General features: G+C 46.9%; 2 protein-coding genes across 2 annotated transcripts; both read right to left on the bottom strand.

Moving 5' to 3' along the window:
- Window positions 1–721: 721 nt before the first annotated feature.
- Window positions 722–7,038, bottom strand: pwwp2b (PWWP domain containing 2B). Its single transcript, XM_080536795.1, has 3 exons — window positions 6,881–7,038; window positions 3,160–4,860; window positions 722–1,676 (listed from the first exon to the last, which is right to left on the bottom strand). Exons 1-3 carry the CDS (start codon window positions 7,021–7,023, stop codon window positions 1,670–1,672), a joined length of 1,851 nt encoding a protein of 616 aa, XP_080392921.1. The 5' UTR covers window positions 7,024–7,038; the 3' UTR covers window positions 722–1,669.
- A 2,032-nt stretch (window positions 7,039–9,070) lies between these two features.
- On the bottom strand, window positions 9,071–23,404 carry LOC308163025 (uncharacterized protein; the record flags this gene model as incomplete). Its single annotated transcript, XM_080537196.1, has 13 exons — window positions 9,071–9,172; window positions 9,299–9,425; window positions 10,179–10,312; window positions 14,757–14,954; window positions 15,151–15,789; window positions 16,409–16,579; window positions 16,831–16,936; window positions 17,364–17,504; window positions 21,211–21,442; window positions 22,096–22,248; window positions 22,437–22,495; window positions 22,958–23,088; window positions 23,198–23,404. The coding sequence occupies 13 exons, from the start codon at window positions 23,402–23,404 to the stop codon at window positions 9,071–9,073; spliced, it is 2,400 nt and encodes a 799-aa protein (XP_080393322.1).
- Window positions 23,405–23,465: the final 61 nt, after the last annotated feature.

The raw sequence follows: 23,465 nt of genomic DNA, 5'->3' as shown, positions 1-23,465 counted from the left end.
AACAACAACAACAAAAAATAGCCAATAACATCGACCAACATGGGCAACAGGACGGTCTTGTTGCTCATACAGGAACTTCCTGATATCCGGCGGCTGCTTCTCCACCGTAAACCAGCCAGGTTTAAGGAGTAAATAAGAAGCCGTAAGAGTAAACCAAAATAGAATAGAATCGGAATCAAATGCACAACAGGAGTCAGTGCAGGAGTTGTAGTGATCTGATTGTGTGCAATCTGCAATGAGCTTTCGAGATAGGCCAGACTACCTGTGGTGTCAGCCTCTGTCTCCCCTCCTCCCCTGCCCCCCCGCCCCATCCTTTCCAACAGTGACTTTCAACTAAAAGGACACTAAAGGTCAACCCTGCCATCTCCTTCTCTCTACAGCTCAATGTTAGACTGCAATCTGTAGTTCCTTCTGGTCTTACAAAGCAGCTCAACACTCCCGTCAGCACACACTACAGTTGAATTCACAGTATTCTTACAGCATTTTTGCGTTATGATAAAGCTTTCATTGAGACATGATGCATAGGGGTTTTGACACGTTATGTCCATTTTTCTTTTTTCTCCAGTGGAAACATTTGACGGGGATAGTGTTAGGTAGGGTGAGCTGTAAACCCAAGTCAAATGCAAGAATACAGTGTACACAACCACCCCTGAAATGTTCTCTGGTGTCCCCCCCCGCCCCACTAACCGCACCCCCCCCCCCTCCCAAAACAAATCCTCCAAGGTCATGGATAGTCAACCATGAGACATTTTAACTCTCTCACTGCCTGTCAGTGCTGAGTCTCCAGTTAGTGTTAGGACAATGAGCTTACAGCAGGCCACCAAGGTACAGATAAAGTGCTTTTTTCTTGACATGACACATTAAATAATGAAAAGTGAGTCGAAATTAACTTGGGGTCTCTTTTTCCCAACTCGTATCACACCTCAAAGGTATCCTAACTATAACCAAAAAAATGTAAAGAAAGAAAGAAAGAAAATAAAACATGTTTGGAAAGGATAGAGATCGGTATAATAATAATAAATACATCAACATATCCGACAAGCAATGCTGAAGGCGTACAAGGATGAAAATGCTGCTGATCCTAGAACAGTACTACCTCTGGATGGAGCGCTTTCACATTGACATTTTGGAAGTAAAGAAATTTAAATAGGTTACTTTTCATCCATATTGTGGATACGTTTCCAAGTCCGTTCTAAGAGGGCATTTTTAGGGCTTCTGATGAAGATGGCACTGAACAGACTTGAGAGGGTCCCTCGTGACAAGGTGAATTGAACTGGACCTACTCCAGGACCACACGGTAAAAAGGACTGTATACATCAGCAGCAGTGTAGAGATTGTAGAAAGGTTAACTTAATCGTTATGGAAAATAAATTGTTACACATAATAAATACATTCAGGTTTGTAGTGTTTTGCCATTCAGCTGTATTGAAATATGGTTAAATCAAAAAAAAAGGAAGGAATTGTTCCAAGTAACCCATGAGATGCCTCAAACTGGCCTCCTTGCTCCCTTATCCAGTCAACATTTCAACTTGGCAGCAATTTTCCTCCAGCCTTGTGGAAAAAAAGCACTGAATAAATAGTGACTGTGGCAACTGCACACACTCTCCCAGTACAGACAACAGAGTCTGAGAGTTCTGTGGGACCTCAGAGAGGAACCGTTCTTCAGTCTTCAGCCACTACACAGAGAGAGAGAGAAAACAGAGAGCAATGAGATTCGCAAAATAAAAACAGTAATATGTCCTACGGATGGATGTTCTAGCTGTGAGGTGGTAGAGCTACAACAGACAATTGCATTATGCGAGTTACACATTATTACAGATGGATTCTCACTTAAGCATTCAAGATATGCATCATTCTAAATGGAGTATCAACTACCTCAGCTCGCAGAACTTAGCCTAAGCTTCACTTGAGTGACGATTCAGCATAATGCATTTTCGCCACAACCTAAACTAATCTCTAGGCAGCTGACATAGCAAACATATTTGCATAATAAGCTATGGAAAGACACCGACTGTATTCTGAACTCCTTAAGTGTGGATTGTTAAGAGCTCAGAAGTAGGGCTGGGTATCGCCACTGATTTCCCAAAACGATTCGATTCCGATTCACAGCTCCCGATTCGATTCGATTCACGATTCGATTCGATTCGATTCCGATTCGATCTAGTTACAATATAAATTTTTTGCTTGAATATGAAAGAGATTCTCCGAACTAATGCTATAAATGGTTCAAGGAACCCTATAACATGTAGCATTGTTAAACATATCAATGAATTGACTCCAAAGCAGTTACATGAATGTACTTTTTATTTACATATGACTTTGCTTTTGTCCAGCTCATCTCTATCGTCACATTTTTTAAATCCAAAATGCACCCAGACATCTGACTTTAAGCCTGGTGGTGACTTGAGTGTCCCTGCCATCGCCATGTTTTTAGATTTTAGTGTTGAGACCTCACTTTGCGTGAGATATGATAAATTATTGTAGCGCGAGATCTGGCCACGAGATCTCGTTGCGGGTTGAAGCTGCAAGCAAAAAATAAATAAAAAAATAAAAAATATGAAAGATCGATCTCGGGATTTATGAATCGATAATCGCTCATTTAATGAAGATCGATTCAGAATCGGGAAATCGATTTTTTGAACCCAGCCCTACTCAGATGCACTTTCATATGGTTGTTGGGCCTTCCTTCACTAGGGAAAACATTGCCTGTGGAAGCTGCCTGCCTGTGTCATATCACCCTGGGACAATATTTAACCTCAGTGTTGGTTAAGGGCCTGGTGCTTCAGTCCACACAGGCAACAAAAGGAAACCAGGGGAACAAGGCTTGTACTTTTGTTTGAAATGATTGAACATCCAGCTCTGCACCTAGAACTGCCCAGTGAATCCAGAGACCAGATCAGAAGACCTTGGATCATGAAGACCTAGACACTACGTCAAATCATTACATTGAACGTTTCAAAACTAGCCACTCCTGTTGTAGGATACGCACTGGGAAAAATGACTGTTCGAGAAATTCGAACAGCAGGTGTATTTTTTCGCAAGCAGATGTTGTTTGTTAAGACATGGCCTTAATCTAATTGATATCAAAACAATAACTGAATTCTATCCTTTTACACTACAGACTGTGTGTGTGTGGGTGTTTTTGGGGGCCAAACTTACGTTTCGCAGTGGGTGAGGAGCGAGTTGATCTCGGGGCTCATGTGCCCGACCGCCTTGGCCGCTTCCACGATGGCTCTCCGGTACATCCCTTTCTTTTTGCGGTTGAAGCGCGACCTGAAGAACTCCCGGAAAGGGGAGAGTTTGGCGACCGAGAGCTGGGAGGTGGTGGGCGAGCCGAACCACGCCACCTTGGCCTCGGGCCACTGGGCCTCGCAGTCGCTCGCCTCCTCCTTGCGGCTGCCGCTGATGCTGAGCACCCGCGCCGGCCACCAGGGGAACCCGTGGATCTTCCCCCACACCACGTCGCCCACCGTCAAGGCGTGGCCCTCCTCCGTGACGCACTTGGTCATGCTCCGCGTGTGCAGGCGCACCGTGAGCGGCGGCACCGTCTTGCTGTTGTCCCGCGAGGACGAGGACGAGGACGACGAGACCGAGATGTCCTCCCCGGGCGCCAGGTCGCACAGCTCCGGCGACGTGCCCTCCGAGCTGAAGGACTTGTTGGACTCGTCCAGGCTGTCGCTGCTGCACACCGAGAGGCTGGAGGAGTCGGCCTTCCGCTTGCGGAAGTTGATGAGCAGGGTGAGGTCGCCGTGGCTCCTGGAGGACTCCTCCTCCTCGCCCAGGCTCCCGGACCACAGCTCCACAGAGTTCTTGTCCTCCGAGTCCTCCGAGTGGGGGGGGACCCGCGCGGGGCTCCGCCTCTGCGCCCCGGCGCCCACCAGCTCCGCCTCGTACACCGCCAGGCTCTCCTCCCCGTCGTCGTCCCGCCTCAGACGGATCTTGGGGGACGGGAGGGCCTGGGTGGAGAGGAACGGCCTGGTGAGCTTGAGTTTGGGAATGGACACGGTCAGACCCGTCCGGGTGGCGTCGAGGATCTGCCGCTGACGCTGCTCGCTCGCCGACTCCGACCCCCCCCTGACGTTTGCCCCCCCCAGGCCGTTCTGCATCAGCTGTTTGGGACAGAAGGGTTTGACCGAGCCGTGTACCCGGGCGGGGATCTTCATGACCTCGCCTTTGCCCTGAGGGGTGCTGTAGACGATCTTGATGACGGGGCTGTGAGGGACCACCGCCGTGCCCCCCGGGAACTTCTCCTCCTCCCTCTTGTCCTTCCGGAGCCTCTTGCCGTCGTAGCCGGGGGCGTTCTCTCGCCTCTTGGCGTCCTTGGCGTCCGTGTCGTCTTTCGCGAGCGCCTTGGCGGACGTGTCCTTGGCGTCCTCGTCGCTCTGCGGGGCGTTCTCTTTCCTGGAGGCCTTGGTGGTCGGGCCGTCCTTGCTGCTGTCCTCGTCACTGTTCAGCGAGTTCTTGCACTTCTCGCACAACACCTGCCGGGGGCGGAGCCTGATGGTGCTCATGGTCATGCGGCCAGGCTCTCTGGCGCGTCTCTTCTTCCTCTTGATTGGCCGCGGTGGCGGCTGAGGTACCCACTGGCCGTAGCTGTGGCGCACCCATATGGGCTGAGGGAAGGGGGCTCCTTCAAAATAAGGAGGGTATGGAGCCTTCCCCGCGGGGACCGGGGTGGGCAGAAGCACGCCTCCGGGGGGCAGGTCGTTTTCAGGGAGTGTGTTTTCGTCCTTTGGTCTGTGCAAAACTTGGCTGGGAGACTTTGTTAAAGGCTCCTCGGTCAGGATTTCACAAGGAGGTTTGGATATGAGGTATTCCACTGGCGTTGTTGTGAAATCTGGTAGACCAAACAGCCCAGTCCTAAGAAAACGGTAATGACAAGATCAGCACATGCATTGCTACTTATTTGTACTTATCCAATAATGTCAACACTTTACATGTAGCTAAATTGTTTTACGCAAGTGGTGTTAAATCAACAAGCTAGTTTGCCAAACATACAACTATATGTACTGCTAATATAAAAAATGTTTATGAAAAAAAATAACATTAAATTAAAATATTACAAATATTACTTGGGACTATAACAGACTGTAGTGTTTTCTATGTTGGACCTGCAGACGTGTACAACCACAGCCTCTGAGAAGCCTTTGATAGGTAGCTGGCAGCAGCCAAGGCTGCTCCATGGCTGTACTCCGTCAGGGACGGCAGACAAAGAGACTAGAGACTACAGGATGCCCAGGAGCCCCCCTCCATCTGAATGAACAAAAACAATCTCATGAATCACTCGGGACTGAGAGAGAGCCAGGAGATTCACTTTGTTTTTGAATCAGTGTCTGCTGTGTGCTTGTGTTTTGGGATTATTAATTAAAAGTACATTTGGAAAGCCCAAATGTGTTTCCCCATGAGCAGCAATTTGCAGGCACCTTTCAATAAGAGGCTCGGCGAGGCCCGTTCACTGCACGTTGGGAGACTTAATAGGCCGAAACAGAATATTAAGCCTTGACTGTGATTGACACATCACAAGATAGTGGATGGGAGTACAGGGAGTCCTGGCATAGGCTGGGTACAAGGACTCAGCTGCATAGCCATGACTAAAGTCCTGTTGCCATTTAATGTTCTGTACACAATAACAAGATAAGAGATTCTATGAAAGGAGAGGTAGTGACAGAACGAAAAATTAAGGGAAATGGACTTCTATAGGTAAAGGAAAGAACCACTCATTGACAATGAAGGTGAAATATTCCTAATCAAAAGTCTCATTTTCTTCCATTATTATGAAGGTTATTCTCAAGCCAGTTTCAGCATTCACATGAAAGTGTGTCTTCACATACTGACGGGTAGGCCTAAAGCTGGTGAGGTTCTGATGCTGCAAAGTCTATAAATAAGCCAGTGGCTTTAAAGGTACACTGAACTAGTGCAACACAAGGCAAGTACATGTGACTGTAGACCTGGTATGACATACATTCATTGAGGACCATATAACGCATGCCCCAGATGATACTGACAGTATAAGGAGCATTTATCATACAGTATTTTACATTATAGGAATATTATTAACACCAACAACATCGATATGGTGTCAAATGCTTAACCTAAAGAGCTCTCCCTTTGTTAAGAAGTGTCAGTGGTAGTTTGGCTTCTTTTATTCAGGCCCATCATCATCTTGACAAAGAGTGCCATGCCATCTTTCATGGTCAGCACAACAGCTGAATAATCTAATTTTCTAGAGTTTCAGGTTGATGAATCATAAACACGAGTTGTATTTATAATCTCTCTAAAAGTTGATATTTGTATGACTTTCTGAGCCTCCACTTAAAATTACAGATGTGAATTGATGGTTTGAGGCCCATCTTCACCTTGCATAGCTCTAACAAAGCATGTCACTAATGTGGTGTGATGATTCTAGACGATAGGACAATAGAATAAGGCATGTCATATCAATAAAGAAGAAATAGTCAGAGGCAAGAGTCTGTTTGGCTGTTTGGTTTATTCTAGCTAAGCTAGTTAGCCAATTAAATCCAACTCCAGCTAACAATGAGATATTGGATGTAGCAAACATTAGCTATAGTCTCCCACCACGTAGGCATACTTGTTTTTTTTGGTCGTGACTAGAAATTATTTGATATAGACATTCCTATTATAGATCCATGGGTTTACATTTGGTCACATTTGGGAGTGAAATGTTAATGCTGTGGGTGAGCTAGCTGGCTAGCAGGTTAGCTGGCTAACTAGCCATCTAGCTGGAAAACCTTTGGAGTCTTTTGTATGAAAGGCCCGTGTGGCTAGTTAGCATGCTAGATTAGCCAGCTAACATTAGCAGGCTGGATAATTACATTGTAATACCGAATATAATATATAATTCGAAGAAATGACAACTCACTTTTTGCTGCAGTCGAGTAATATCCCCGTGTAGTTTTTCCCTAGATAACTGAATGACACAACGAGTGTGTCGTTAACTATTTGATCGATAGTGACAGCGACCTGAGAGCCGGCCCGCAGCTCCTCGGCGACAGCCTCCTCCATGCTCTCTGGGGTGAGGTGTCTGTCCGGCTTGGCAGTGCTGGATCTCGGCCTCGGGAGCCACGATCGCGTCGGCCAAAGATCCCTACTCCCTTTCTACTCTCGACCACGGGGAGGCTAGCTTACACCAGGGAGGCTACACCAGGGCTACACCAGGGCACGACATGACGCCATCTCACCCCCACCAACTCACTTACAACACTTCTGCCATTGGTGACATCACAAAGACGGAGAAGCCAAATCTTTCCCCCTTCTGTCTGACTTGAGATGATAGTACCATTCCAAGACTTAATACTCGGGTCTGTCAAGGTAGTCCCCCCGTCACATCGCATGCATGAGTCGATGATTCATCAGCTGTTAGACTAGAGATACTGTCTCTGCTGCTGATATCTAGGCCTACATAGTAGTAGGCACATTAACGCCTTCACATAAAATGAATGCCAAAAGTGTTCATTTCTCTTGCTAAATGTTTTCATAATTTCTGATGGAATTGCCCCCCCCCCCCCCCCCCCCTTCTATACATCTGCAGACAGTTTAAATGAATGTGCAATAACACTATGTGCAATATGACAACCCTAGGGTACATAAGGTTGCAGAGAAATAAGAAATGTTAGAATAGGTATAGCATAGCATAGAGTACAGCACAGTGGTTTATCTGTACAGTATAGTATAGTGGATAGTGTACATAGCCTTTATTTATGTAAACCAGCTCCTTTCCCTTCTTGTTTTTACAGTTTTTTTTTCTTTCCTAGCACCAGGGGAGCCCCCCTCCCAAATTTCGTTGTTTGGTACCTGTACTATAGCAATGACAATAAAGACCATTCATCATTCATTCAGTACCACAATAGTATGGAGTAGACACAGACCTACAGTAAATAATATAGTCTACAAATCTTTGTCATTCACTGACTGTAATGCCATAAATGGAAGGCACATAAATGCAGTTCTGGGAACCAATGATTGACCATGTAGTAAAATGAGTTGCACCATTTTGGGAATATGTTACACTTCTGGGAATCTGGGATTGGTAGGCCTACATCCATTTTTGGACTTCAATTATTGATAGCTAGTGAAGAATGTAACATGAGCTTAGTTCACCTGTCGTACCCCATCAGAACCCAACATATACGCTTATTTGTGTACAATGTTATCTATAATTCGATAAAACTATCATAGACGGATGTCTATCTACATATATTAAGTTAAGGGTGGTGAGATTTCTACACCCCCATCCCTCAGGTGTTTATCAAATAAAGTCGTGGGTTGAACGCTTTGTTATTGTTTGAATCCCAGATGCCCTTTCATTGACGATGGACCTGGGCCCTGTTCCACTAAGCGAGATTATCTTCTAATCGGCGATAATGTTCTAATCAGCGATAATTTAATCTTGTGTTCGGTTTCATCAATGTGGCTCAAATAATTCGCTGTTTGGTTGCTATGCAACCTATCCTCCCGAGTTATTCTGGTCGCGAGCAGGCTTAGAGGTTGGTTTAGGTAAGACACCTCTTTATGTCTCTTTATGTCTCCTCTTTATGTCTCTTTATGTCTGCGTGCACGCGCCCATATCGAGGATTTCTAAGCCGGTGTTCTGTGAACACTCATGACACAAGCCTGATCCTCGTTCGAGGAATCACCTGAGGCTTGAATTCCAATCCCGAGTTGCCTGATCGCAGGATTTATTTTAATCGCCGATATACTAATCAAAGTTAGTGGAACGGCCCCCTGGTCTAGCTAAGGGCAGCTTGAAGGAGTAACAAAGTAGGGAGGAAGGGAGGGTAAGAAATGAGTAAAAGAGAGAGAGAGAGAGAGTGAGTGAGTGATGGGGGTGAGGATATAGCACCCTTCTGTGGACAAATTAAGAACAAACTTTACAATTGACAAATAACAGTCAAATGTTTATTGATGAACAGATACCTTTGTGGATGAGCAAACTGCATATTCATATGCATATGCTATATAACACACTTTTTATTGAACAAAGTATCCTAATGTATTCAATACAGCAATATTCAAAATGGCAGGACATACAAAGCTTTCACACAAAAAACGATCACTTGTCACAACGGCTTGGGAAACTGTCCCCAGTAAAGGCAGTGAACCGATAGTCTCGATCCTGTTTCCTCTCTGAAAGCTCAGACTGCAACTTCTTGGTCTGCAAGAGAAAGTTCATGAAGAAGAAGGAAGATGAAGAAGACTAGAAACACGTTGACACGTCCTGTGTCTTATTCTGTCAATGAGCAATGAAAGCTGACTGGTTGTTTGATGTAGCACAACGAACCTCCTCCATATCGTGCACTGCAGCCTTAGTCTCCTCTTCCACCGTGCCCCTGGGCCTCCTGCGTTTCTCCTGCATCATCTGAACATGGCTCCTGAGCCGCTGCTCCAACTCTCTGTCTCGAGTCGCTCTGGGGTCACAGGGGTCAAGGGTCAAGTGAACAACCATCCCACAAACTAAGGCCATGTTCGAAAGCTCACCCTCCCTACTATTTCCTAAAAGTATCTACTACCTACAAACCATATGACATACTATTTAGAGCCTACTGTTTAGTCAAATGTATTCAGTAAGCAACACATTTCAACATAGTACAGTACACCTCCATCATACTGAGAAACCGTCCTCAGCTCAACCATGCTGTTCATGGTACAGTGATGCCTCAATCTCGCTATTGTCTGCCTCCCTTACATGCCCCATTGAATTGTGGGACTAAAATAGAAAAGGACTTCCTGAACAGTGTGCAGTGAATTCATACTACACAGAAAGGCAAATCTAGTATGACATCCTGGCATTTTACACATACTCATCTTGCATACTGAAAACGGCTACTAAGGTCGCAGTATGTTCGGACATAGCCTAAGTGTTGTCTTGAAGACGTACGTTAACCTACTTCCATTCCTTCCTCTGTTTTATGTATCATATTGCATACTGGATGTATATAATCTATGGCAGCTATATAAGACATGTGGTGGTACAAGTGTCCATTTCAGCAAGAAAATGTTCACTAATGTTCACTAATACCCTGATATAATGTGACTGTACAATCCCTCTCTTTCCACTAGATGTCTCTAGACACCAGTGCTTCTGCTGGTGACTTATGAAGTGAAGCATACAGCAGCTCAAACACTGTAACCATTCATGGATCATTGAATGCTGTTCATACCTGGCTTCCTCATGCTCCTTTTGGGACAAAAACGAACTCTGTTTCTGTAGCCTTGGTGTGTTGTGAGTCGTGACTTCCTCACTGTCAGCGACACTGCACAGAGGATCTATTGCGTACGGAGATGTCTGCGGCATCTGAAAAACAGAAGGCTTGTATCATCTCCGTGTATAGAAGAAACTGTGAATGTTAGAATGTAATGTTGGGTCAGCTAAAAACAAGTCACTATATATATACACAGTACCATTATATCTGTATACATGGCTCTGGTGACTACAGTCTTTAGAGAAAAGGGTTCTAAAAGGGTTCTTCATTTCCCATAGGGAAAACCTTTTAAGAACCATTTTGGGTTCCACATTGAACCCTTTTGGGTTCCATTTAGAACTTTCCATGAAAAGGGTTCTACGTGGAACCCAAAAGGGGTCTACATCTAACCCAATAGGGTTCTTCAAAGGGTTAACCTATGGGGACGAATGAAGAACCCTTTTAGAACCCTAAACCCTTTTAGAACCCTATTCTGTGTACTATCATGGCTTACTGTTACTAAAGGCTAGAGGTCAGATTGATTCATTCATCTGTGGGTTCAACTGTGTACTATATGTGCAAGTTATATATACAGTACACAGTGGGGGAAATAAGTATTCACACAACACATCAACACTTTTTTAATTCAACATATTTCCATTGCAGCTGTTGAAAGCACATGAAATGTAGACCAGACATTGGTATTAACTCAGTAAAACTACACAGCTAAAGAAATTGTAACATTCCAATGCATAAGAAAAGCTATGTGCAATAAAGTGGAATGACACAGGAAAAAAGTACTGAACACAGTAAAAAGCGCTAAACTACCCTATGCCACTAATGAGTTCTCCTATCTGTGCTAATTAGAATTAGCTGGGTTAGTGCATGTTGGTGGGTAAGTAGGCTACTTGCACTCTTTAAAAAAGGGTTTCCCACCTCTGAATGCAAGTAAACAAATCTCCTGATGGGTAGAGGCAAAGAGCTCTCCCAAGACCTTTGCAACAACATTGTTGAGCAGCATAGTAATGGCAGTGGTTACTGACAGATTTCTCAACTCCTAAATGTTCTTATAAGCACCATTGGGGCCATTATCCGCAAGTGGAAGGAACATCACTTGACCATCAACCAGCCACGCACAGGAGCTCCTCGCAAGATTTCGGACTGGGCAGTCCGAACGTTAGTCAGAAGAGTAGCCCAAGAGCCAAGGACCACAAGAGAAAGCCATCAGCGGGTACTATTGTTGTCCCAAGAAAACAATAGTCAATGCACTCCACTGCCAGGGTCTCTATTCCCCATCTCCTAGGAAGACTCCATTACTGAAGAAAAGGCATGTTGAAGCTTGTTTGAAGTTTGCTACAGAACATTTGGGAGAAGGTAGTCTGGGCAGACAAGACAAAAACAAAACTTTTCGGCAACAATATGCCGTGCCATGTTTGTAAGGGGAAATGGCTCTGCATATGATCCTAAAAATATTATAAGTTTGGAGGTGGAAACATCATGGTATGGGGCTGTTTCTCCTCAAATGGTACTGGTGGAATCCAAATTATCAATGGGAAGATGAATGGAGCCATGTTCCGGGAAATTCTTGAGAAGAATCTGTTGACATCCACCAGGATGATAACGATAAGACGCGGGTGGATCTTCCAGCAGGACAACGATCGAAAAACATACCGCAAAGGAGACGCTCAACTTGACTCTCTGATTCCAGAGGAAGAAAATAAAGGACTGGCTTAGTCAATCGCCAGACTTAAATCAAATAGAAGATTTGTGGTAGGAACTGAAGATCAAGATTCACCAGCGGGGCTTTCTCTCTCGCTTTCTCTTTCTCTCTCGCTCTCGCTCTCTCGACCGGTTTTCACCGCCTCCTTCGCTCTCCCGAGGGAACAAACACACACAGGTTAAATAGGCCGGTGGGATAACGAGTCTGATCACTGACACCTGTCCGCAATCAGCTCATTATCCCCCCCCCCAACGACAGTCTGGCTCCCTCTGCAGGCCAGAACGCGCCATGCTCCCCATACAACCCCATCGCCAGTTCGAGGCCGGGAACACAACCGGCCGATAGCCTACTGCCCCCCCCCTGCACGGGAGAGAAAGTCGGCCACGACCATCTGCGCCCCCGGCCTATGAACCACTGTGAAATTGAAGGGTTGCAACGCGAGGTACCACCGGGTGATCCTCGCGTTGGTATCCTTCATGCGGTGGAGCCACTGCAGGGGAGCATGGTCGGAGTAGAGGGTGAACGAGCGCCCCAGCAGGTAGTACCGGAGAGCGCCGACCGCCCACCGAATGGCCAGGCACTCCTTCTTCTCCGTGCTGTACCTGCCCTCCCGCTCCGACAGCTTCCGGCTCAGGTACAGCACTGGACGGTCGGCTCCCTCCACCTGCTGGGTCAGCACCGCCCCCAGCCTTCTATCCGACGCGTCTGTCTGCAGAGAAAAGGGAATGTTACAATTAGGAGCATACAAGACTGTCTCCCCACAGAGGGCGTTCTTAATCCCATCGAACGCTACCTGGCACAGCTCACTCCATTGGACCGGATCTGGGGCCCCCTTCCGGGTGAGGTCGGTAAGGGGGCTGGCCAGCTCCGAAAACCCCGGCACAAACTGCCGGTAGTAGCTGGCCAGTCCCAGGAACCGCCTCACGTCCTTCCGGGTCCTGGGCCGCGGGGCAGCGGCGATCGCAGTGGTTTTATCCACCTGTGGTCGCACCTCCCCACCGCCCAGGATGTACCCCAGATACCGGATCTCCCCCCGCCCGATCACGCACTTCGCCGGGTTAGCCGTCAGCCCCGCCTGCCTCAGCGACTGTAGTACCGCGGCCACCCTCTGCATATGCTGCGGCCAGGTGTCCGCATAGATGACAATGTCATCTAAGTACGCCGCAGCATACGCAGAGTGCGGCCGCAGAATACGGTCCATCAGCCGCTGAAACGTGGCCGGGGCCCCAAACAACCCGAACGGAAGTGCGGTGAACTGGAATAAACCCCGCGGGGTAGAGAATGCAGTTTTTCCCGGGATACCGGCGATAATGGTATCTGCCATTATCCCTTCGTGCAATCCAATGTAGTATAATATTTAGCCGTGCCAAGCCGGTCCAGGAGCTCGTCGATCCGGGGCATAGGGTAGGCATCGAACTTTGACACAGAGTTCACCCGTCTATAGTCAACACAGAAATGTACAGACCCATCGCGCTTTGCCACCAGCACGATGGGGCTGAACCAGTCGCTGTGCGACTCCTCGACCACGCCCAGTTTCAGAATAGAGTCTAATTCCCGGCTCCCCACATCTCGTTTGTGAGCCGGCAGCCTATATGGCCGCGTACGTACTGTAACACCCGGTTGCGTAACTATATGAGGCGAGTACGCCCGGGTATAGGGGAGAACACATCCGCGAACCTATGTTGCAATTGATCAACGTCCGCCCGCTGGTTCGCCGAGAGATGGTCTCCTAAGCAGGCCGGGGCGCTAGTACTAGTTTTTGGGACCTCCGGCCCGAACTCATCTTTCTCGGGAAGTAGCGTCACCAGGGAAACAGGGACCACGTCGTTCCACTTTTTCAGGAGATTATTGTGGTATGTTTGTGTGCTATCCCCTCTATCCGACCGCACTACCTCGTAGTCTACATCCCCAATTCGCTGTGTGACCGCGAACGGCCCTTGCCACTTGGCGAGTAATTTAGAGCTAGACGTGGGCAGTAATACGAGGACTTTGTCTCCCGGTGCGAAATTGCGTAGGCTAGTCCCTCTGTCGTACAGCCATTTTTGACGCTCCTGGGCCTCGAGCAAATGCTCCCGTGACATAACCCCCAGTGAGTGGAGCTTTGCTCGTAGGTCCAGGACGTATTGTATTTAATTTTTACTGTCACTAGACCCTTCCTCCCAGCTTTCTTTAATCAGGTCTAGGACGCCCCGTGGCTTGCGCCCGTACAGGAGCTCAAAGGGGGAAAACCCTGTGTTCGTACTAACTTTATGTCATGTTCGTGACATAAAGTTAGTACCTTGGTCGGTGATGATCTCTTTCGGGATCCCCACCCGGGAGATGACCTGGAATAACGCCTGTGCTACACTCTTTGCAGAGATAGTACGAAGCGGTATTGCCTCGGGGTATCGAGTCGCGTAGTCTATGAGGACTAACACGAACCGATAGCCCTGTGAGCAACGTTCAAATGGCGCGATTATATCCATCCCAATACGATCGAATGGTGCCTCCACCAGGGGGAGGGGGCGCAACGGCGCCCTGGGCACCGCCGGGGGATTAACTAATTGACACTCGCGGCAGGATGCGCACCACCGCCGCACCTCTGCCCGAATCCCCGGCCAATAAAATCGAGCCATTATCCGGTTGAGTGTTTTGTCGTATCCTAAGTGGCCCGCCATAGGGTTATAATGCGCCGCCTGGAATATAGCTTCCCGGCGGCTCCTAGGTAAAACAACTGGGTTACTTTCTCGTCCCTGCAAGTGTCACGACTCACTCTGTACAGTGTCCCTAATCAATACAAAATATGGGTGGGCGCGCACAGCGTCTGGCCGTACCAGCACACCATCAATACTTATCACTTGGTCATAGGCTGAGCGTAGAGTGACGTCGCGAGACTGCTCGAGGGGGAAGTCGGCTACTGGAGGGAACGCAGGCGGCGGATCCGCGGGTGCTGGACCCACTGCCTCCTCCGGCTCCTCGGCAGAGTCGGACGCCCTCGCATCAGTGCAAAGCACTGCGAACGCACCCCCGTAGCCCACGCACCCCCGTAGTTTCCCCTAATACCTGCGGAAACCCAGCCCAATCTAAACCCAAAATTAGAGGGTGCGTGAGGCGCGAGCTAACCGCCGCCCGAACACTATGTTTTTTCCCCCCATAATGAATTTCGATGGTGACTACCGGATACTCGTGAACATCCCCATGCACACACCTCACCAAAACCCGCGATGCCTCTAACAATGCCCCGGGTCAAACCAGGCGCTGGTGGATCATGGTCTGGAAGCAACCAGAATCCAACAGCGCCTGGTGCGTCTCGCGCTGTACCCTTACAGGGATGCGAAACGCCTGTCCTGGACACGGGGGAGGGGTCGGACCGCCGCCGACGCGGACTACCTGGCCCACCTCCATCCCGGGACAGTCCCGGCGGAGGTGGCCCGGCCGTCCGCATCGCCAGCATCCCTCCTCGACCGTTCGTGGGCCGTCTGTGGGGTGGAGGTTGGCCCCCCGTGTGCGTTCCTCCCCCCGGTGGCCCGCCCCGTCCTCGGGGCAGGCGTTGGTGGCTCCCGCCGTGGCTCCACCCCAGGCCGTACCCCAGGCCGCGCCCCGCCGGCCCGTCGGCGCGGAGCCGGGGTTCGGGGTAGGGCGCGGGACTGGGGATGGGCCCGGGGCTGGAACCAGCGGTCGGGGCAGGTGGTTGTCGGCGAAGGGGTTGGGAACGGCCTCCAGCTCGTCCAGCACCCCCCTCCTCTGGGCCCGAACCCGGGGACCTCCCTCGGGTGGCTTGGTGCGGTCCAGTAGCTCGCGGAGCATGGCCCGCTGCTCCGCCTGTCCCCGCACCATCCCTGCAGCCATTTCCTCCTGCGCCTGCTGCATCCGGGCCAGATGTAAGAGTCTCTAGGCACAGAGGGAGGTCGACACAGAGAAACGGTTCAATAAAGGCGTTTTATTTTGCGCACCAAGTTCAGCCACGCCCCTGGCGTGCTGAAGAGAGTCTTTTCTCCCAGCTACTAATGACGTTGATATGTCTGGGCAGCGCACGGCTGGTTTCGCCCGTCATGCCCGGCTGTTTGCCCCCCCCTTTCGGGTTCTGCCCGCTCCACTCCTCCTGCTGGGATCTGCTTGCGGGTGCTGCACAGCCTCTCTCTCTCTCTCTCTCTTTCGCTCTCGCTCTCGCTCTCGCTCTCGCTCTCGCTCTCTCGACCTGTTTTCACCGCCTCCTTCGCTCTCCCGAGGGAACAAACACACACAGGTTAAATAGACCAGTGGGATAACGAGTCTGATCACTGACACCTGTCCGCAATCAGCTCATTATCCCCCCCCCAACGACAGTCTGGCTCCCTCTGCAGGCCAGAACGCGCCATGCTCCCCACACCAATGTTTGTTCTAAATTTCATGTGAATAGCTGCAATGGAAATATGTAGATTTTTTTTTGGGGTGTCTTTAATACTTATTTCCCTGTGTGTGTGTGTGTGTGTGTGTGTGTGTGTGTGTGTGTGCGTGTGTGTGTGTTTACCAGCTGTGGAGGGGCCTCACTAGGGGTGTTTGACTGCTGCAAGATGACTGACTCTGGAGTACACTGGAGGCATAGTGGTACCTCACTAGCTAGGCCTGTCCCTGCTTCTGCTTCCTCTCGCAATAGGCTCAAATGAGAGTCTGCCCAGCCTGACGTGATCTTTTTCAACGTCTTCTCACCCAAAATGAAAAACAAAGACACAAGTCAGCCTCTCTGGCTACTCTGACTGCCCTCAGACAGTTCTGAAAGCCCCCTTCTAATGGGACAACTATTTCTCCTCAGAGTCTGACCCTGGCCTCGGCCTGGTGTTTTGCTGCACTCCTGTGGTGAGTCATTGAACATCAAGCCAATAGACATTTTAAAAATAGATACAGAAATAAAAATAGACTAGATAAGTGTCATCCAAGCATCATGTACTGTACCTCTTCTCTCCTATGTCTTTCACGCCTTTCCTGTTTGTGCTCCAAGACCTGCCTCTCCTGCATGACCCTGGCCTGCGTGCGCCATTCCCAGAGGAGCTCCTTGTCTCTGAGGGACAGAGGACAGAGGACATAGAAAACACTGAGGGGTCATGTTGGCCAGAAACAGTCACCTACGGTCCGTTTCAACGTGTTATTATAGGTAGGTTTGGGGTGGGATAGGCTGCTCTTAAATGGTGCTACATTTATTTACATACCCCTTATTGGCATTGGGTTTTGCAGACACATAAAATTGATCCCTCCCTTTCTGGTGCTTCATCAATTGCCAATCTGACTCAATACACCCCTGCCTTCTGAAACTGCAAGGTAAGAGAACATTCTCTCTAATACCTGTGGTATTACGTGGCTGGGAACTACTGCTAGTGTACACAGTCTACTGTATGATTAACCACAAATGCAGTGGGAGTCATAGTGGGTTTACTGATGTTAACTGGGTTCTGTAAACACATAAACAAGGAACATAACAACTTGCTTACTTCCTTCTTTGTTCGAGAATGGCTTGTTTTTCTTTAAACTCTTTCATTGCAGCCAGTTTTCTTTCTTCCGACCTCTTCCAATACTGCATGTCAAATGGAGGGAGTTCAGGGAATACGTTCCCCCCGTTAATCTCTTTTTTCCTGACAAATAAATGGAAAATGTTTAACTTTTTATTGCTCTTAGAGCAAGCAATCTCCCAACGGAGAGCCTGTGAGATTGAATCGTTAGACCCCCTCCTCAGACAATGTCATTAAAAAAGTGTTGAATACCATCCAAGAAAGCTATGCAGCATGCAGTATTTAAACCTCATCCACAACTAGGCAACTCGGGGGAGTGGTGGCCTAGTGGATAATGAGTTGGACTGGTGACCTGGGTATGTATAAAAAAACAATAACCGTGAAAATGTGCGCTCCTCCACGCACACCCAGACCCATGCGTATGCACAGCAACTGGAGGAATGAGCAACTGCAACTCCGCTGGCAGAAGGATGAAACTGGAGAAACTCAACAATGGATACCATTGTGTAAAAATAAATCAAAAATATTACCTCTCACATATTATATATGAAGAGTTCCCTGGTGTGCACACTGCACACTGTACATATATCTTTACAGTACATATCATATTGATATTTATGCACACATATTGAGCTTTTACATTCATATTCACTGCATATATACTGATTTTATATCCATTCACTTATACTCACTGTATATACACCATGCACTGTCTATACAGGTGTAACTCAAAACATTAGAATATCGTGCAAAAGTTCATTTATTTCAGTAATTCAACTTAAAGGGTTAAACTTTCATATTATATAGACTCATTACATGCAAAGTGAGATATTTCAAGCCTTTATTTGTTATAATTTGGATGATTATGGCTTACAGCTTATGAAAACCCCAAATTAAATATCTCAGAAAATTAGAATATTGTGAAAAGGTTCAATATTGTAGGCTCAAGTGTCACACTCTAATCAGCCAATTAATCCAAAACACCTGCAAAGGGTTCCTGAGCCTTTAAATGGTCTCAGTCTGGTTCAGTAGAATTCACAATCATGGGGAAGGCTGCTGACCTGACAGTTGTGCAGAAAACCATAATTGACACCCTGCACAAGGAGGGAAAGCCTCAAAAGGTAATTGCGAAAGAAGTTGGATGTTCGCAAAGTGCTGTATCAAAGCACATTAATAGAAAATTAAGTGGAAGGAAAAAGTGTGGAAGAAAAAGGTGCACAAATAAGGGGTGACCGCAGCCTGGAGAGGATTGTCAGGAAAAGGCCATTCAAATGTGTGGGGGAGCTTCACAAGGAGTGGACTGAGGCTGGAGTTAGTGCATCAAGAGCCACCACACACAGACGGATCCTGGACATGGGCTTCAAATGTAGGATTCCTCTTGTAAAGCCGCTCCTGAACAACAAACAACGTCAGAAGCGTCTGACCTGGGCTAAAGAAAAAAAGAACTGGTCAGTTTCTCAGTGTCCAAAGTTCTCTTCTCTGATGAGAGCAAATTTTGCCTCTCATTTGGAAACCAAGGTCCCAGAGTCTGGAGGAAGAACGGAGAGGCACACAACCCAAGACACTTGAAGTCCAGTGTGAAGTTTCCACAGTCTGTGTTGATTTGGGGAGCCATGTCATATGTGCTGGTGTTGGTCCACTGTGCTTTATTAAGTCCACAGTCAACGCAGCCGGACATTTTAGAGCACTTCATGCTTCCTTCAGCAGACAAGCTTTATGGAGATGCTGACTTCATTTTCCAGCAGGACTTGGCACCTGCTCACACTGCCCACACGTACCAAAACCTGGTTAAATGACCATGGGATTCCTGTGCTTGATTGGCCAGCAAACTCGCCTGACCTGAACCCCATAGAGAACCTTTGGGGCATTGCCAAGAGAAAGATGAGATACATGAGGCCGAACAATGCAGAAGAGCTGAATGCCGCTATTGAAGCATCCTGGTCTTCCATAACACCTCAGCAGTGCCACAGGCTGATAGCATCCATGCCACGCCGCATTGAGGCAGTAATTCATGCAAAAGGGGCCCAAACCAAGTACTGAGTACATATGCATGATTATACTTTTCAGAGGGCTGACATTTCTGTATTTAAAATCCTTTTCTTATTGATTTCATGTAATATTCTAATTTTCTGAGATATTTAATTTGGGGTTTTCATAAGCTGTAAGCCATTATCATCAAATGTATAACAAATAAAGGCTTGAAATATCTCGCTTTGCATGTAATGAGTCTATATAATGTCTAAGTTTAACCCTTTAAGTTGAATTACTGAAATAAATGAACTTTTGCACGATATTCACATTTTCTGAGTTGCACCTGTACATTCATGGCTTTTGCACTATGCACTATTTGCATCTGGTTAGATGCCAAACTGTGTTTTGTTGTCTCAGTACTTGTACTCTATCAATGACAAAGTTGAATCTAATCTAATCTAATGAAGAGTTCCCTGGAGTGCACATACAAACTGAGATATCTGTTTTTGCAAAAGAACCCCTCAAATATATTGTACAGTTATGAAATGTACTCTCGTCAATAATAAGAACAGTAGGAAAAACTACTGGGTGGAAAAACTATTCTGGCAGGATTTGCTATCATGCAGTCAGTAATATCAATTAGAGGCATTTCACTGACCATTTATAGGCAACTATGGGCATTAAAAGGGTGGGACAAGATCGCTCGCTTGTGTGCAAAGTTTAGAGTTGATTGTGATTTATAAAGGGAACAAGGCGTTGGACATGTGTGCGCACTGTGTTATAAATCTGAATCTTGGTGTGCGTAAACGTTCTGGCTTGTCTATGTACGCAACCTTTATGCCAGTTCTACGCAAAGTTTTATAAATGACCCCCCAGAAGGTCATGAGTTCAAATCATACCTGGGAACACCACCACTAGAGTGTGCCCTTGAGTAAGACCTGGGAACACCACCACTAGAGTGTGCCCTTGAGTAAGACCTGGGAACACCACCACTAGAGTGTGCCCTTGAGTAAGACCTGGGAACACCACCACTAGAGTGTGCCCTTGAGTAAGACCTGGGAACACCACCACTAGAGTGTGCCCTTGAGTAAGGCACTTAGCCCTAAGCTACTCCTTACTCCTCGGAAGACAGTCCCTGTAATCTCTAATTGTAAGTCGCTTTGGATAAAAAACGTCTGCTAAATGGTTCAAATGTAAACTATTCTGTTTAAACTACAACTCACTTGTTATCAACAATGGCATTTTTGTTCTACAATTCAAATAGGACGGTATGTGAACACCGTTAGATGAAATGAGGTCAGCTTGTTTTTCTCTGTTCCCAATAAAGAAAGAGAGTCAAGCTGGTCCTACTGCGCAGCTTCATAGTCTAGAGCACTTACGTTTCCTTGCCTTCAGCTACACTGATGTAGTAATAATAATAATAATACATTTTATTTATGGGCGCCTTTCAAGGCTCTCAAGGACACCTTACAAGACAGTTTAAAACCACATATCAAAACATTAAAATCAACAAAGCAAATGAGATTAAAAAAAACTGCAAAATCTGATATAACAACAAACAAAATACAGGAGATCAAACCAAGTAAGCCATTGTGAAAAGGTGTGTTTTAAGACAGGATTTGAAAGTGGTGAGAGTGTCAATATTGCGAATGTTAGGTGGCAGAGAGTTCCAGAGGCGGGGAGCAGAACGGTTGATGTGAAAGAACTGAAAAGGTGAAAAACTCATTTCTTGTACATGCAGACATCCACCATCTTGCTTACTATGTACAGATCATTGCAAATAAAAGAGGAGATGGTGGAAGGAGGAGGATATTCAATGCTACTGAGATGCACCCCTAGATTTTACAGTTGAGTTTACCTTCTAGTGATGGGCAGGGACTTTTGGCTTCTGTTGCTGCCCTCTGTTGTCCTGGGGAGATGTGAGAGTGAGCAAGGGAGGGCCTGGGCTCCGTAGCCCAGCTCTGCCCTGTCCATCTGGATCATCTTCTGTTTCAACTCCTTGAACCTCTGCAGATCACCTTCATCTCCACAGAGGTCCAGACTGGACCTCACAAGCTCTGACAACTGGAGCTTCTCCACAGGGGGCATGTCTTCAGATCACACAATTCAAAAACAACTTTCAATGAAGCATTATTGCTACACCCAAAGATTCACATCCTATATCAATTATTTTTGCTCTTTTAATTTTCAAAAGGGTCCTTTGCATTTCTACTGAAGTGACATCTGACGCAAGAAGAATGCAACAATGAACCTATGAATGCTGATGTCCTGTGACCCATAACAACCTAATCCAGTATGACATGATCTTAATGGCATCCAATTTGTCTGGTAAATGACAATATTCCCCATAGAGACAATACGCCTGATACAAAGATACAAGGTGTCTTTGTTCTATAGTAGGTGTAGGTTTCCTGCTGAGTGGGGAGTTTGGCTGGTCAGGAGGATTAGCTACAGAAAGTGTTTGATGACAGAGAGCCCCCCGTTAGAAAGCCCACAGGTTATTGATCAGTTTCATCTGGCTAAAAATATGACAGGGAAAGAGCTGCACGAAAAGTCAGCTGGCTGCACGCACTTGTCTCCAAGGGAACAGAAGTCACACCACTGAAGTGGAACCAGGGCAAGTAGCTATTTTGGTGGAGAGCCTTCCTTCCTTTCTTATGCAGAAGAACAGATGGTGAGGACGTGTTCAGAGGACACAGAAACACCCTGCCATTGCGTTGTTCAAGTTCACATTTTCATTCACCTGGTAGGCTGTTCCGCACGCTAACTGGTCGTTCAGCCATGGCGCTCCTTAGGTACTGGAGGATGCACTGAACCCCCCGCTGCACAACCTCTGGAGGAGGACATGTGATGGGGCAATGCCTTAGACTCAGCGCGTTGAGAGTGATCACGTTGCCTGAGGGAGACACAAAAATACACTTTTAGTGTCCAAGAGTCACTGAAGAGTAAGGTGGGAAAAACAGAGGCACTGTCAATGTCTTTGGAGACCGTCGACGCAGACTTGCTGGAATCAACGTGCCGTTCTTATGTAAAGGTCAGGGGGAAGTGGAAACACATTGATTGAGGTGACAGAGCTCCACTCACCCAGCTCAGGTGGAAGCTCTCTTATAGGGTTCCCTTCTAACAGCAAGGTCTTCAGACACCTGGATCAACCAATTCATATGCATAATAAACACTCATCAACATAATATTACATCCCTGATAGGCCTATAGCCTACATACACACTACCCCTCTAACATGAAACATAATATTACATCTAATATACATACTCCCTGATAGGCCTATAGCCTACATACACACTACCCCTCTAACATGAAACATAATATTACATCTAATATACATACTCCCTGATAGGCCTATAGCCTACATACACACTACCCGTCTAACATGACACGTAATATTACATCTAATATACATACTCCCTGATAGGCCTATAGCCTACATACACACTACCCCTCTAACATGAAACAGGGTTTACATCTGTGCAGTATAGTACAGGTAGGCCTAATAACAATGATATTAATATAGGCCCAATATTCTGGGGAAATCTTTCTTTTATTTATTTTTTGTTTATTTGTGTTATTACTACTACTCGATAACCTACCTGAATAGACCAATTTCTGCAGGCAGGGATGTGATCTGGTTATTTCTGAGATCTAACCACACCAAATTTGACAAATTGGTGAACAGGGTATCCGGAAGAGTGGATATTTGATTACCTTCAAGATACAAATTCTTCAGACAACATGATGGTAGAGTTAGAGCAGATACAGTTAATTACATTTATAAACTTGATTATTATTAGATATGAAAATATGAGCAGCTGCATCATATGCCTGTTTACCTTCAGCATAGAATTCAACAAAATGCAATCCACAACATCTTTCAACTGTCTTCTGCTTAAATCTAGGGTGTCAGAGGGCGCATATTCAGTGATCTGGAGAGCTTCGACACTCTTATGTGGGGTGGGAGGGGTCTGCGATTTAACCACATTATCACCACATTCAAGGCTTAAATGGAGGTCAGTTATTTCCTCCTCAAATGATGACATTGTTGGTAGCTGGCTTCTTTAGTTGATTGGAGTATGCAAAGATGCGTCCCTCACTCAGCCC

The sequence above is a fragment of the Nansenia antarctica genome (assembly GCF_963989245.1).
Source record: "Nansenia antarctica genome assembly, chromosome: 1".
NCBI lineage: Eukaryota > Metazoa > Chordata > Actinopteri > Argentiniformes > Microstomatidae > Nansenia > Nansenia antarctica.
This window is presented reverse-complemented; position numbering and strand designations above follow the sequence as displayed.

Bases quoted from the DNA above. Each gene is read 5' to 3' on its own strand.
- pwwp2b (XM_080536795.1), bottom strand. From the start codon at position 7,023: ATGGAGGAGGCTGTCGCCGAGGAGCTGCGGGCCGGCTCTCAGGTCGCT. The intron at 4,861-6,880 runs GTGAGTTGTCAT...CCGTTTTCTTAG, and splicing joins TTACTCGACTGCAGCAAAAA to GACTGGGCTGTTTGGTCTAC.